Raw genomic sequence first — 14,936 nt, 5'->3', positions numbered from 1 at the left:
GTGTACTAAAAAAAAGGGAATAAACTACAAGGGCTAGGGGCCAACAATGTGTCATTTTAATGCTGCTCGAAATGATTTTTATTGTGCTCATTTGGGCTGTTCGGTTACACACTTGCGGTCTTCTCTTCCTGCTGCCCCTCTCTGCAGATCTACAGATCTTTTCGATCTTCGGAATGAAGAGTCGTAAACATTTATTAGTTACGGCTCATTTCGGGGCGAATAAACAAACAAATAAACACGCCCAGAACGGGTCGAGATCATCGAAGATCGGCCACATAGGAGCCACCTGCCGATTGCCGATCGTTGATCGTCGATCCAGCAATCCACCGATCAGACATCCTTTCACTTTTAATGAACCTAATGAACAGCCGCATAAATCATCGTTCGAGGAACCCACAAATGTCGAAAGTTTGTCGCGCTCATTAAATGAAAACACGGCCACGCCCATAAAATAAAGAAGTATAGCCAGAGGGAGGTAGGGGGGTATGGCCCATTAATCTATTGGATTATGACCATTGGGAAATTAACTTGCCACATCATTTGTTGTCCTCCTTCTGCTTCGCTGCATTTTATGGCTCCTGTTGTGTTGGTCTTGTGGTTTCCGTTCCTGTTTCTTTTTCCGCAGGTGGAAAGTACGACTAGAATCCTGCAAGAAGGACACCTTTTCCTGGACAGAATTAGCATAAAGTGTGTGGCGACTAATTGCGGTTATTTAAGGAGAAAAAGGGATAACTAAGAATGTTTAAATTTAGAATATTATTAAAATTTATAATATTTTATTAGATTTTAATACTATTTAGACTATTTCATCATCAGTTATCAGAAAGGTTTCTACCTTTTGTTAGCTAATCCACAGAAAATGTAACCAGAAGAGGCTGCCTTCTATTCCCTATTGTTCAGTGATCGCTGATGCATTATTATTAGATGTTAGAACAGCTGTGGCATTAAAAATGTATACACAACGAGGAAAGAGGGGCAAGAACAAAGGCAAAGAGGGCGAAAAGTGGCAATTCCAAGTGCCAACTTAATTGTTTGAGCCACAAAGAAAAGGCACAAGGCCTATCGGGCTTGTTAATCATTTTTAAAAGCCGAGGGTTCTACTTCCCTCTGCTGGTTCCCCTCCCTTAAGGACTCCTCTTTTCATCCAGTTCCTCGGCCTTATCGCGATGGCGAACTTTGGTTTTGGGTTACCATCAAAACGATGTCAAAAAGTGAGAAATGCCTCGCGATTTGACACGCGATTCGAGAAAGATAAGAAGCGTATAGTTTCGGCCTTGCTTGGGTTGCATTTTCCACCCGTTTGGAATTTTTCCATTTGCTAATGCAGTTTTCATAAATATTTATCGACGATTAGACTCGTATTACGGCGCATAATCACGATATCAATTGGCACGGGAAACATCTGTTCTTCTCGTACACTGATAGAAAGTTAAGTTTGTTTTAAGGTATTCAATTTAGTTTTAGGAATTTAAAAAACTATTTTCTATATTTAGTTAGTAGGAAACTATTCATGATGAACAGTTGCTAAGAACACATCTTGAAAAACTGCAACTATTTCTCTCAGTGAAGTCTCTCGATAAGCAGATACCCTTCGCTCCTTCAACAATGCCACATTCGTTGGCCATATTTGGCCAGTTTGAGCATTGTCAATGGGCCAAGTTGAATTGTAGCCGGGCGTAAAGCAACATGTTTCCCGTTTCCCCTTTCTTTCTGTTTATATTTCTCCTTTTCGTTACCTTTTGGCCATTTTATTAGTGCCACTCCCACTCCATATTATGTATACGCCCTGCATGCCGAACATGCGCAGTCCCTGTCGCAGTCACAGTCCCATTCACTCCTTTTGCCCCTAAAAATGTTCCCTTTTTTTGGGTTCCTGCTCCTGTTCCTGTTAAAAAAAAACAAAAAAAAGGTTCGAAAATGGCAACTCCCACTCCTTTTCCAATGGCTATTGTTATGGCCTGTTCCCGTTGTTGTTTTCCCGATGTTTTGTCGTGTTCCGTTGCCGTAATATTTGCCTTAGTGTATTATTTGTTTGTTTTATGGCCGCATAAAATTTAATGCCGCATAAACTTATCGCCTAACGAGCTCAATGGGCGCGAAAAGTAGGAAATACACAGGAATACGAATAAAAGTGTCACTAAAAATGAGTTTAAAAATGTTTACAAAATATAAAAAAAGAAAATTAAATATTAGAAACTTTTTAAGTTTTGTTTTGTGTGTAAAGAAAGACTTGGTTGAATATGGAAAGATAATACCTGCTGACCAGGCACGTCTGCCGATTTGCGAGCAATTTTAATTTGCCTTGCATTTTCACTGCGTCGCAGCTATTTTCAGTCCGCATGTCTTTCAGATACTTTGCAGCCTTTTTTTTTGCCGCTGCCTCTTGTAATTTGAGCGTAATTCACGTAAACGACGGATTCCTTGATGGCCCAGAGACGTGGCATTTAAAGGGGTTTCACTATACTCTCTTACATCGAAAGTTGCTAGACAGTCATTTCTGAAGATTAACAAATTAAGAACTTAATTGATTTTTAAATTATTGTAATTTCTTAAATCACTTTTACCACTGCTTATCGAAGGCACATCAACGCCTCTGATCGCTGCGATAAGCTTGGCAGTCAATTTGCTTGACACCTCACGTTCATCAATGAATTGCTGCAACGGCAACGGCAGCAGCAACATCCCAACAGCAACATCTGCACAGCAGCAACATCTCAGATCGTTCACTCAGCACTTCGTCAAGGTTTTTTTAGCTGTCTTTTTGCTGTTTTAACTTATTTTCTTTTTTTTTTTTTGCCTTGCTTAATGTCGTACTCGACGACGAATCAATCTGTAAATGTGTGCGTAATTATTCCAGCAATTTGTTGCCGCGCCAATTGCTGCCAGCATTCCAGTGCCGTCCACCCCTCTTACTCTCGCTTACTTCTGGCATCTTGCTTCCTCTTAATCTGGCCCGGCTAACGTTCATTCTTTTTTTTTTGTTGTCCACCGCCTGGTGACAAATAATTATGTTAAGTTGCATGTAATTGGCAATCCTCGCAACTCGATCTGAGGAAAGTGCTCTCCAATATGGAGTACAGTGGTTCAAAAAAGAGTTTGAACTTGTATTTAATTTTGAAAAATACACATTTTAAGATATACTCTTCTTCTAACTTATTATCTAATCAGTTGCTATGAAAAATATAACCTGAGAATATGGTTAGAAAATCTTTCTTTATATAGAGACTCTATAAACTTTAATTTCCCGCAGTTTCTGTACAAAAAAAAAATGTTCGTGCTGCCGATGCTTTTCACGCTGCTTGTATTTTTCTGCAATTTTCCCCGGACTGTGTGCTGAAATGTGGGCAAAATTTATCGCCGGCAATTTGGTTGCATGTCATTCCAGCGGCAAATGCGACGTGGCAATAATTAAAAGCGGAAATGCGCTGATGAATGGGGCGCAAAAAGATCTGCAAAATAAAGGAAATGAAAAAGAAAAGGGAAAAACCAAAAGAGATCCAACCAGGGGAATGGAGTTACAGATGGTATAGGATCGGATCGGCTTGGATCGCCTAGATCTCCTGCCCTAGGGCGTGTCATCTTCAAAAGGCCATTATGTCAAGGTGGCCCTAATGCGCGTTATCCATCAAGAGATCTGCTAACCGAGGATATGGGATATAAGATAAAATATATATACAGCTACGTTGAACCCAAACAAATAGGCGTCCATCAATTTGAGACGGCGAAAATCAATTGCGCCCCTAATTGATGGTGGTCCATGCATCAAACTAGCACCTGGTGAACGTGAACCACAAATACAGGTAGCCACCACCGACGATGACCCCGGCTTAAAGATGAAGATCGGCTTTTTGGGGGCACGCGCTACTCATTTATCATATCGTGGACTAAAAAAACTTGGTGGTTTTTGAGCGGAACGAACTGCGCTTATTGCTGGATGCTCAAATTGACATATTGGCAACGCCCTCATTAGGCGATCGCCGATCCCAAAGAGGTCACAGACCACAGATCCAACGAAAGCCAAAGATATCGAAAGATCGAAACGGGCAGAACGAGTTCAATCCCATCTGGAGATGATTTATGCAGATTTTATTACACACAACGTAGCCGAAAATATTCTTACACTGAAAGAAACGTAAGGAGAAAGGAAATATTTATTCGTTTGTAGAAATCAGAAAATTATATGTACAGCAAAGCTGGAATATTTCATTGAATGATCTTCGTAAACTACTTATTAGTTTTCCCTCTGTGTATGGCATAACCCCTGCAGAGAAATGATCGCTGATCGGATGAGATTGAATCGAATCGATTTGAATGTGAACTGAAGCGAATTAAACTAAACGGCAACACGATCCATAAAGATAATCTTTATATCAGTCCTTAGTCACAGTGCCGACCAATGACTTTTTTTGTCTTAGTCAAATGTTTGTGCAGATTTAATGCCGGATTTTATGGATGAAACGGGCGCCATTGGATGGGATCTCCCTTTTGGGATCTGGGATCCCCTCGGCCTGGGATGGGCGGCGTTAACCATAAACTTTTAATTATGCCCCATAAAGCCAGTCGCAGATGAAGCCATAAAATCCGAAAACCCAATTGAGTTGTTGGCCAACATTCGTGTGTCGTGTTGTGCGTTATATTCTATAGTATAAAGTTATAGTGTGTTCTGTATATTGCGGGATGATGATCGCCAGAGGATCGTTAAATCTACGCCAACGAATGGTTGAATGGGTGGTCGGTCGGTAGGTTGGTCGGTTCTTGGGGCATTTCGAGAATCTCCATTTAAATGATCATAATTGAAAGAAACTGATCGCCTTGGGAGTCCTCCATGGGGATATTTAATGATGCAAAACAGTCTCGTTTAAATGAAATTGCTTATTAGCTATTAAAATAAGTAATATTTATAAGTAAATAGGATTAAATCTAAGCTAAGATAAACCAATGGTTAACTTTTCATTTTAGTTCACAATCACAAAGGCGGCTAAAAATTTTTAAAATCTCAAAAATGACCGCTCGGCTGCGTATCTTTCATATAGATCATTGCATTTCCCGAGCCTGATGCGATTACAAACATGCTCCTTTCAGGGCCAAATTGAAACAGTCCCGAGAAACTCAAGCGTAAAAACAGAATTGAAGTCAGCAAAAAGACAGAAGTTTGAGCAAAAGGGAAGCGAACGGGCGAATCAGGCAGGTGCCGAGTTTATTTTTTTATACGGGAGGGAGAAGAACAATGGGAACCTCTTTCTACACTTAACAAAATTCTATAGTCCTTGTCAATTGATAGTGTTTCTAAGCTGATTTACAAAATATTCCCTGAATGGAAACATTTTTCACAGTGCCTGAAACAAAAGCTGGTCGCTGAAGTCTTGTTATCATTTTAATCCGGAGTTGGCCAAAAGGGGTGAAGTGCGGGCAAGTTCAGAGCGAAGGGTTTCCTTTGAATGAAACCCAAAACCAGAGCAGCCACCATTCCTGATCCCGAGATCTAGAGATCCTGGTTCCCGATTCCGCGATTCCGCGATCCCCGATTTTTGTTTGGCTGTTGCATCAAGCGTGAAAATACCGCGAAATTCCTTTTGTCTGCCATATTCTGTATGGTACCTTATTTCTCGATTCGCTTTTGTGTGTCGGTTTTCAAAGTTTTTGGCTTTTTAAGCCACAGCAGCAGCAACAGCAACGCGCTGGAAATTATAAAAATGTAAACAAAAAATAAGCGTTAACATGGCAACAATGATGTCCCGCTGCGACATTGAAATATTGTTATTATAAATTTTTATGACACTGTCCCACCTTTTCCTTTTCCATTCTCACTCCTACTCCTACTCCCATTCCCATGCCCACTCTCATTCCCATTACCATTCCAACTTCCCGCTACCACTGATATCCCAGAGATCGAAGAGGGTGTATCTTTGTGACAGGCATGGCTAATTATCGAGCGCCCACAAGATCGCCAGATTTCTGCCAATAAGGATTTGCATTTGCACTTTACGATGGCGAATGAAGTTGGCCAAAACCGGTTAACTTTTCCAACTTGCGCCAGTCGTAAGTCTAACAATAAAGCTGACTTTGTGTTGGCCATGAGTCATGTCTTTTAATTTCTTGAATTTTATATTGGTTTCTTCTAGAACTTAGCAAAGATTTAATATTGGAAAAGGTCTTCTCTATCATGCCAAATTAAGAACGGTGTTTAATTTGTTTATTCACTAATTGGGAAAGAATTCAGAGGATTTCCAAAGGCGATGGGTGGGTGGGCTGAAAAGTGTCGGAAAATGCGCAACCTCATAAACATCAACATTAGGCATCAACAGCTCGGCAATCCAATCAGAGATTAAAAAGCCGCCCCACAGAGACAACGCCCACAGATTGCTTCCTTCCGCTGCCTAAAACTCATCCTGCGGATATCTGCTACATAGATAAAAACAACACCCTCCACCCCCTCTGGCCCCATGCCAAACACCACCCCTGGGGTTATGTCAGAATGCGAAATTCAATTGCTTAGCCCTTTGTCGGGAAAATTGACATAAAAATCCATTTGTCAGCCCCTTCAGATTAAAATCAAGGATTTAAAGTGTAATTTGATTCACGGCCAGGATGTACTGGTGCTGGTTGTGGAAGTGATCAAAAGAGCAAAGCGTGACCCCAGAAAAAAATCACACAAAACAGGAGAGGCGGCCGGAAGAAGGATGAGGAGGAGGAGGCCAGGACAACAGCAATAAATGACAACAAACACACCCCTCCCGAAGGGTCGGGGGTGGCTCAAAATCCCCCTCCATCCATCCAGAACCAGCAGCCTCTGCCCGAAACGGAAGAGTGATTTTAACGCGACTCCTGCGGCAGCAGGACGAAAACCAGCAGGGTGCCCAGTTCACTGAGAGAAAAGTCCATGTAAATTTTATACACTTAATAATATTTTTAATATTAATGTATAAAAATAACATTTCTCTTATTTTTAACAAAATTATTTGCACTGCAAAGGCATTTCTTTCATTCTTTTCTGTAAATTGTTCTCTCTTTATCGATTGCTTTTCTCCAAGTGCACCCATCCCCAGCCATTTGATTCTCTCGAGTGCTATTTTATGCTGAAGTGTGCCAGACGCACTGTTCCTCCTGTTTTTTTGACTGGTAGCAAGGATGCTCCTTTGGCAAGGATGTGACCACGACGGCGCCACCACGGAGTGGATAAAATCCTGATGGTGCCGGAGGGGGGGGAATATAGCCGGGGCAAAGCCAGGGAATGAGCTGTGCAACCGGTTGAGTCCATTAATCATTTTCTAATTTGTGGAATGCAGAGGGCGTCAGCCTGTGGGTGAATCGAAAGGGGATGAACATCCCCCTTGTGGAACGCAGAAAGAGCAAGCAGGCAGGCAGGAAGGAAGGAAGGACGGAGGTTGGAAACTGAAAATGAAATTTTCACATCTGTAATTTGTTAAGTGCGTTTGTTATTCCACCGAATTATTTCACTTTTATGGGTTAAGTGCTTTTTGAGTTACGACGCCGCTGCGCTGAACCAGTTCCAGGTCCGTGGGGTTACGAAAACTCCGACTCTGGCTGAGAATTAGGCATTCCCAGACGACTGACATTAATTAGTTGTCTGGGAATTGGCCGCCGGAATCGAGGATTCCTTTTGGGGAGAGACTATATCCAATGCAATTAGCTATTCATTTAGACAGTTTGAGGAAAATAATATTCTTAAGTTTAGTGAAAAATTGGAAAATTCAAATGTAGTAAAAAACAATTTCATATCTTAGCCTTAGCTACTACGCATAAATGCCTTCTATTGAAGATCTTCTTCTCTTTGTATTCCTAAACTCTTTTTCCTTATTCTAACCAAAACTACATCCCGAATCGATTCAGAATCAGTTGATAATGATTCGCTGTACGTAATCTCTTTGGGATCATCTTGCCATATGTTGATATACATCCCCTTTTCGGATAGATCCACAAAACCGAATCAACATCATTATCAACAAGGCTTCGGGTTGGAGATGGTCGGATGGAGATGTCATCATCGATCACAACATTCTCCAGGCTCGAGGATGGAAATCAGACAACTGTAAACTAATGACATTTACCGAGGTCTGGGGTCGTGGTCCTAAGTCCTGAGTCCTGAGCTACTACACTCCGTATCCGCTTACAAACAAGAGGCTGGGCGTTGTTGAGCCACCACCAGTAGAAACCAGTAACCAGTAAACGAGGGTGGTTCCCAATAGCAAACCCAAACCCAAATCCCAATCCCATTGACTCGAATCCACTCTTGAGTCTCTCGAGTCATTTGTTTGTTTTCGAGTGCTGCGAGTTGCTTGTCCAAATATGCGGCAGCTTGTAACAATTACCAAATGACACCCTCGACAATCGGAAATGGACAATAGCAGCCGGGAAGATGTGTCACATATATCTGTATAGAAGTTGGGGGGGGTAGAAATAGGGGGGGAAATGCGCACTTGTCGCAAAAGCAATTGCAATATTTTCACCATTAGTTTGTTACTTTCGCTAATGCTGTTGTTCCCCGAAAATGAAGTAATCAAGCGAAATCAACTTAAAATTCTGTTTGAGGGCAAAGTTTATGGACTGGAAGTGCTTTCCTCGACCAAACGAGACTTTCATGGGTTAACGGAGGAGGTTATGATGGGGTTGAATGGTTAGGACAAATGGGTTTTTGGTTAGGCAGTTTCTGAGAGTGTAGAAATTCCAATCTGTTGGGTTTTGTGTCTTATACAGAGATTGTGTCATATGGGTTATCTTTTTTGAAACCTTTACTTACTCAAAGAACTTTAGAAATGTTAAGAACCTGAACTTACTTTCTGGAGAGCCCCGATCTGAGTTCTTTAAAAACTTAGCAGATGCCACTTTAGCACTTGCAAAGATCTATCTTCGAATAAGTTCTCATAGCTCTACAAGATCCCCATCCAGCACCCGTCCCACCAAAAGCTTTTTCCCCAACGGAAAATTATGAAAAACCGACGACATCTGCTGCAGTTTCAGTTTCTATATCTGTTTCTTTTTGGGAGGGAAGGAACATCAGACGTCAATATGATTTGTGATTTACAACAGGTTTCAATTAACCAAAACTATGCCCTAGGCTTTTGAATTTTGCATGTTCATATAAGATGGAGAGGGATGGAGGGAGGATTGGGGAATGCTCCACAAAGATGAGAAACTTCTGGAGGAGAAGGCGGCGAAGCAGCTGAGAGGCGATGACAGGGACATAAATAAGCGGCGGTTAAGTATCGTGTAATGCTAGACGGATAGTTTTGGGTTTGTCGTGTAACTGTAAGTGGAGAAGTTGCTACATATAAAATATCTTTCCCCCACCTCCCTCACTCTTCTTAGCTAACGAATTCCCGGGGGCAAACAGCCGCTGATGTTGCTGCTGCAGTTGCAACTAATTGAGGACAAGGCGGCATAAATTAGAAGACGCTTGCCTTAAGTAGATAGAATTCGGAGATTGTGATATATATATATATATCCGATTGACGACCTGATGGATTGTCAAATAGTGTCTGGATCGTGGCGACATATTTCAATTAAAAATGCATCCCACTGACGCTGGGCATCCTTCATTTCGTCTCCCTTTCGGTGATGTAATCTCTGGGCTCATTAAATTTAAATGGAATTTGTTTGAAAGGCCAAACTTAATCCGCTCGTAAACATCGACTCCCCACCTTCGTGACGTTGCAGGGCTCCAAACATAAATCAGCTGTAGCTAACCCAAGGATTTGCCAGGCTTAACTCAGCTCTTCTTCTAAACTACACTGTGAAAATAAGTTTTTGAAAAGTGGAATTTATATTTTGATATTTTAAAGTTTCAGTTTTTGTTTAAGTTAAGTGTAGAGACAAGAACTTAAAGAGCTTGTAAAGGACTCTTAAAAACTTCTTGGATTTATTTTAAGGATTTCTTTTTTATACATAGTTGTGAAGATATATTTTTCAAAAGTGTATCTGATTCGTATAACTGGCAAACTGGAGAGCGTGTGCCGCAGTAAACCTCGTAACGAATGCTGGCCAACGGCAGAAATCTAATTTCAAGCACCAGAGAGCAGGCGATGCAGGTGGAGGAGGCTGCCTTTTCCACTTTCCACTTGGCTGGCTTAACGATTCCAACTGCTGTCGAGGTTTGGCCGGGTCCAGAGACTACACATGTACACAGACAACCCAGACCCCGGCACTTTGTTGTCTATTTGATGTCTTAATGCGAACCACCCAGTGTACCACCCCCTGCTTACGATTTTTCCCGCCCAGGCATACCGTTTTAATCAAAATGGATTTTCTTTCTATTTTTCCATCCAATTTTTTCCCCCCCGGCGGTACGGAAATAGACCTGCCGAATAGAACCACCCACCCACTTGAGAGCGACGACAACAGGAGCGACGATTTATTAGGTTCTTCGATGTCTGATCTCTGATGGTATTAGCCGGCTATATAGTATAGCATATATAGTGTGCCAGGCATTACTTATGAAGGCATCGATGGCTAACATTTCAATGGCCTTTTATTTATTACGTCTCAAGTTGCCAGGATTTTCTTTCCTAAATTTATTAGATTAATTACATGAGTAGGCAAATATATAGCGAAATATTTAAAAAAAAAAATAATAATAATAATATTTAAAAACACTGAGCAAATTAAATGCAAAAACTAAGCTAAAAAATAGTTTTATGCTACTTTTTGAGATTTTATATTTACTATTTTAAATGTTTTTTAATCTTAGATATTTACTTAAGATTGTAGCCAGTTTTTATAACAGAATTTTATAGCTATTATACTTTCCCATACATTTCAAATTAAACAATTTACTGGGAACAGTTTCGGCCAAGCCAAGACACACTCTTGAAAGGTTTAAAGCTCGGCTAAAGTAATGTAGATCGTCAAAGGCATGTAACGAACATTTTACCCGAATAGCGCTACTAACTCCAAAAATATTTTAAAAAAACATTTATTCATTAAAAAATGTATTTATTAAATAGTATTTCCAGCATATTCGTGTATTCATAAAACAATTTTTTCTGTATAAGAAAAGAAAACTGAATTCCGATCTAATTGCCAGGTGAAACCTTCCCTCGACCTTTAAGAAATTTCTATTCACTGCTGTTAAAAATTTTAAATTTATTTGCAAATTACAAATTAATATTACATTAAGACATCGTAGATTTTACTCCTCCTTCGATGGAAATAGCTTGTTGGGGATATTGTTCCTCCGTTTTGGCAATACCAGGGCGTTTCTGTCTTCCACGAGCCTTAGATAAGCACCGATCCTTCACCGATTTGACGTGTTTAATCATAGTTTAGATATAGAATCAGTAGATTGACGGATTGAAGTATAAGCAAAAGTACAAAAAGTTTTTCAATATGCAAGGCTTGATGATATAAGTTTATAGCCTCGAATTGCATAGACGCCATATCCATCTCGCTTTTAATTACTTCCAAGTATTTTTCAACTGAACCGCTGTCTTCCAAATTTTAAGTTGGACTGATGGGCAAATGCAAGTTTTCTGGCTCTCGTTCTGAAACCGTACACTTAGAAGAAAAATTTCTCGGATTTATAACGTTTAAAATCGAAATTTTAAGCCAGATGCACTTACGGTAGAACATTAAAGTACCTCTTACATTCTGTTAATACGAAATAAGAAAATACAAAAAATTATGATCGATATTATAAACTTATTAATAAGCTAACGCTACTACTATATAGCACTTCTAGTTTTAAGTGTAGAAAAGTTTCAGAGATCCAATTTCCAAACAAAGGGCATTTGATTGACTCCGCTAATTTTATAAGTTTGTCTCTTATTTTAAGTCTAAATTCGCGATTCAGTAATTCATTTGCGATTTGTTAAGCAGAAATATATATGTATGTATAAAATTCATTAGGACCATAAACATGAAAGTGGAATGAAAAAAAGAATTCAATCTTCTTTAATTAACATTGAACTTTAATACACAAATAAATACAGGTTATTATGTAATACAATACATATTTGGGATTAGCCTAGCGCAACGCGGGGTCCCTGATAGCTGGACCAAAACGGGTGCAGTCAGTCTTCTTCAAATAATTACGGAAATTTGTAGGGGTATCCTCTAAAAGCCTAAAAGATAATTGTGCTACGAAGATTTGGAAAAGCGACTAGGGACTAAACCTGTCTAAATATCTGTCAATTATAGATTGCAGGTCTAGAAGCGCATACGTTGGGCTGCCGGAGTGCGTTTGGGTGGCACTTCGTTGCCACTGGTCGCTTGAAAACGTTTCCTTGGTGTATAGCCGATGGAATTGGAGATTTTCGTAGTCCTGGGACTTTCTATGGGTGTGTTGGCCTCCTCTTGATGTGTTCCCTCTGGCAGTCGAGTTGTTTGCTCTTGCTCCACCACGCGATCGACATCGGAATCGGTATCAGAAACGGGAACGGGATCAGCATCTTCTGCTCCCTCGCCTTCAGCGTTCTCCTCTGTAAACAAAGTACGGCGGACTCCGCGTCTTGATAGTGGTGGCAATGAAGTCTCGTCACCCTCGTCATCTGTTGTGGGATTAAAGCGGTCACCGCCGCGTCGTAGAAAGGAAGTAGGTTGTGAAGCTACTAAAGTAGATCGGTTGAGGCTTGTGAGACCCCGATCGTAAACAGCCAGGCAAATCTCGATGGCAGGCATTTGACGACCGGCCGGATTAGTGCTCCGATAGCCCAAAGTCAGGTGAACCATGCAGGATTCGCCCAAGTCTATGCCGCCAAAGAGGGGTCCTCCAAGAGATTTTAACAGACCAATGGACTCTACAAATTTTAGAGTGTTCATGGGGTAGCTTGAAGCACGAGGAGGCGTGATGTACGATATGGGAAATTCTTCAGATACTTCCTCGTCATCGCTCTCGGGTCGAAGATGCAATGTGGTGGACTTCTCTTGTTCCTTTGCCTCGTAGATACGGCGACGTTCCCGATCGAAGGATCTGCCGAAACGCTCTGCCAGGAGAATTTCGGTGCCAATTGTAGGTGGCGCTGCCTCCGCGAATCCCTCGTGCTGATAACGATTTGTCACCTGGGTCCTCAAAAAACCAGTAATGGCCTTGGGGCCACGCACATTTCGGCTGTAGAAGTTTAAGATGCAATCTTCAGCCAGCTCACTACGTATGGTGCCGTCATCCACGGCTTTGATGAACCCATGGAGAACCGCCAAAGGCGTCTTTTCTGTAAGAAGCAAAACACATGCGATTCCAATTGATCAGCCATCAACAACCATTAGTGTCCTGTTGGTTAACACTCACCCAGCTCTTCCGGTAGGCTCATTTCTTGTGGTGTAGTTTTCGGAATCTCCGGTCATGCGATTTCGCTTAAAAAATATATTTTTTCAAAAATATATATACTTTAACTTGAACGATGTTGTTGATACAACAATGTTTTCGTTCTGTCGATTTCTGGCCTATCGATTTTTGACGCAGGCTATCGTTTTTGAAATTGTAATTCCAAGGCCTATGGCACGGTTTGGCAACAGGCGATTAAATTTATTATTGGCAAATTTTAAATATTTGTTGTATTATATTTTAATTGTGATAAATAACAATGAAAATGTTTCTACAGTTTGATATATATCGATACACAGCATCTCTTTGCGATAGTTGGTTTTTCTTTCCCGGGATCGACTGGTCACACTGCCTCATTCGTTCGCATCAGCTGCAAAAAAAAAGGCTAAGAAATCGTGCAAAATGTTCAAAAAGTACGTATAGCACGGTATTTTAGGCGGGTTCAGACTAACCATTTTCATTTGATCTGCCCAGATTCGAGGAGAAGGACAGCATTTCAAGCATCCAACAGCTGAAGTCGTCGGTCCAGAAAGGCATACGTGCCAAGTTGCTGGAAGCATATCCGAAGTTGGAGACCCACATTGACTTGATCCTGCCCAAGAAGGACTCGTATCGCATCGCCAAGTGGTAGGATGGTATTAGTATATATGTATGCATATAACCCCATTGATTTCCCATCGCTTCTGCAGCCATGACCACATCGAACTCCTGCTGAACGGAGCCGGCGAACAGGTGTTCTTCCGCCATCGCGATGGCCCCTGGATGCCCACATTGCGGCTCCTGCACAAGTTCCCCTACTTTGTGACTATGCAGCAGGTTGATAAGGGCGCGATTCGTTTTGTCCTGAGCGGAGCAAACGTTATGTGTCCAGGCCTGACGTCGCCGGGCGCCTGCATGACGCCGGCTGAGAAAAGCACCGTGGTGGCCATCATGGCCGAGGGCAAGGAACACGCTTTGGCCATAGGACTTCTCACGCTATCCACAGAGGAAATGTAAGTGCCGCAAATATATATATAAATATATATAGTTTAGCTTCTAATAACTTACGACTCATAAATCTGTGATGATATATGTAATTCGGCGGTTCTTCCTATTCAACACATTTGAACTTCAAAATAGCTATAGGTTAAGTTTTTGTTTATCACTTACACATTGAACAATCTTTCCCCTATGTGTAATTTTCATCTTCATAAGTTTTATAGTGAGTACTGATTACTTATTTAACTTTCTGTACCTTCAGAAAGATGGCAACTTAGGTTATTGGTCCGTTGCACATGCAAACATCCTATTTATATGATTAATAATATTTTAATTATTATTTAATTTTATTTATGATTATTATCATTATATATGTAAAGAATCTTACCTTATCTTTACCTTTATATCTTACTCCCATAAGCAAACTCGAAAATTAATTACACATTCTATTCCCTATAGCCTGGCGAAGAACAAAGGCATCGGCATCGAGACGTATCACTTCCTGAACGACGGCCTGTGGAAGTCGAAGCCCGTGAAGTAGGCGAATTAGGAATCTTCACTTGCACTTTTTAGTCTTCTATGTCATGAGAGCAAAGAATGGTTTTTGATATACGAAACTGAATCCTGTTTATTATTTTTCTCTCCTAATTTAACACTGTCAGTTAAACTATTTAAATCAATG

At 40.9% G+C, this 14,936-nt stretch overlaps 2 protein-coding genes across 2 annotated transcripts; one reads left to right on the top strand and one right to left on the bottom strand.

The window, feature by feature from the left end:
• Window positions 1-11,906: 11,906 nt before the first annotated feature.
• LOC108103214 (cell cycle negative regulator roughex) lies at window positions 11,907-13,395 on the bottom strand. Its single transcript, XM_017208609.2, has 2 exons — window positions 13,241-13,395; window positions 11,907-13,163 (listed from the first exon to the last, which is right to left on the bottom strand). Exons 1-2 carry the CDS (start codon window positions 13,260-13,262, stop codon window positions 12,163-12,165), a joined length of 1,023 nt encoding a protein of 340 aa, XP_017064098.1. The 5' UTR covers window positions 13,263-13,395; the 3' UTR covers window positions 11,907-12,162.
• A 187-nt stretch (window positions 13,396-13,582) lies between these two features.
• On the top strand, window positions 13,583-14,876 carry LOC108103215 (malignant T-cell-amplified sequence 1 homolog). Its single transcript, XM_017208610.2, has 4 exons — window positions 13,583-13,689; window positions 13,751-13,903; window positions 13,966-14,268; window positions 14,714-14,876. The coding sequence occupies exons 1-4, from the start codon at window positions 13,679-13,681 to the stop codon at window positions 14,793-14,795; spliced, it is 549 nt and encodes a 182-aa protein (XP_017064099.1). The 5' UTR covers window positions 13,583-13,678; the 3' UTR covers window positions 14,796-14,876.
• Window positions 14,877-14,936: the final 60 nt, after the last annotated feature.

The sequence above is a fragment of the Drosophila eugracilis genome, unplaced genomic scaffold, assembly GCF_018153835.1.
Source record: "Drosophila eugracilis isolate 14026-0451.02 unplaced genomic scaffold, ASM1815383v1 contig_2161, whole genome shotgun sequence".
Classification (NCBI taxonomy): domain Eukaryota; kingdom Metazoa; phylum Arthropoda; class Insecta; order Diptera; family Drosophilidae; genus Drosophila; species Drosophila eugracilis.
Note: the sequence above shows the minus strand (reverse complement) of the source record. Positions and strands in the feature narration are given on the sequence as shown.

Bases quoted from the DNA above. Each gene is read 5' to 3' on its own strand.
- LOC108103214 (XM_017208609.2), bottom strand. From the start codon at position 13,262: ATGAGCCTACCGGAAGAGCTGG. The intron at 13,164-13,240 runs GTGAGTGTTAAC...TGCTTCTTACAG, and splicing joins GAGCCTACCGGAAGAGCTGG to AAAAGACGCCTTTGGCGGTT.
- LOC108103215 (XM_017208610.2), top strand. The intron at 13,904-13,965 runs GTAGGATGGTAT...TCGCTTCTGCAG, and splicing joins TCGTATCGCATCGCCAAGTG to CCATGACCACATCGAACTCC. The intron at 14,269-14,713 runs GTAAGTGCCGCA...TATTCCCTATAG, and splicing joins ACGCTATCCACAGAGGAAAT to CCTGGCGAAGAACAAAGGCA.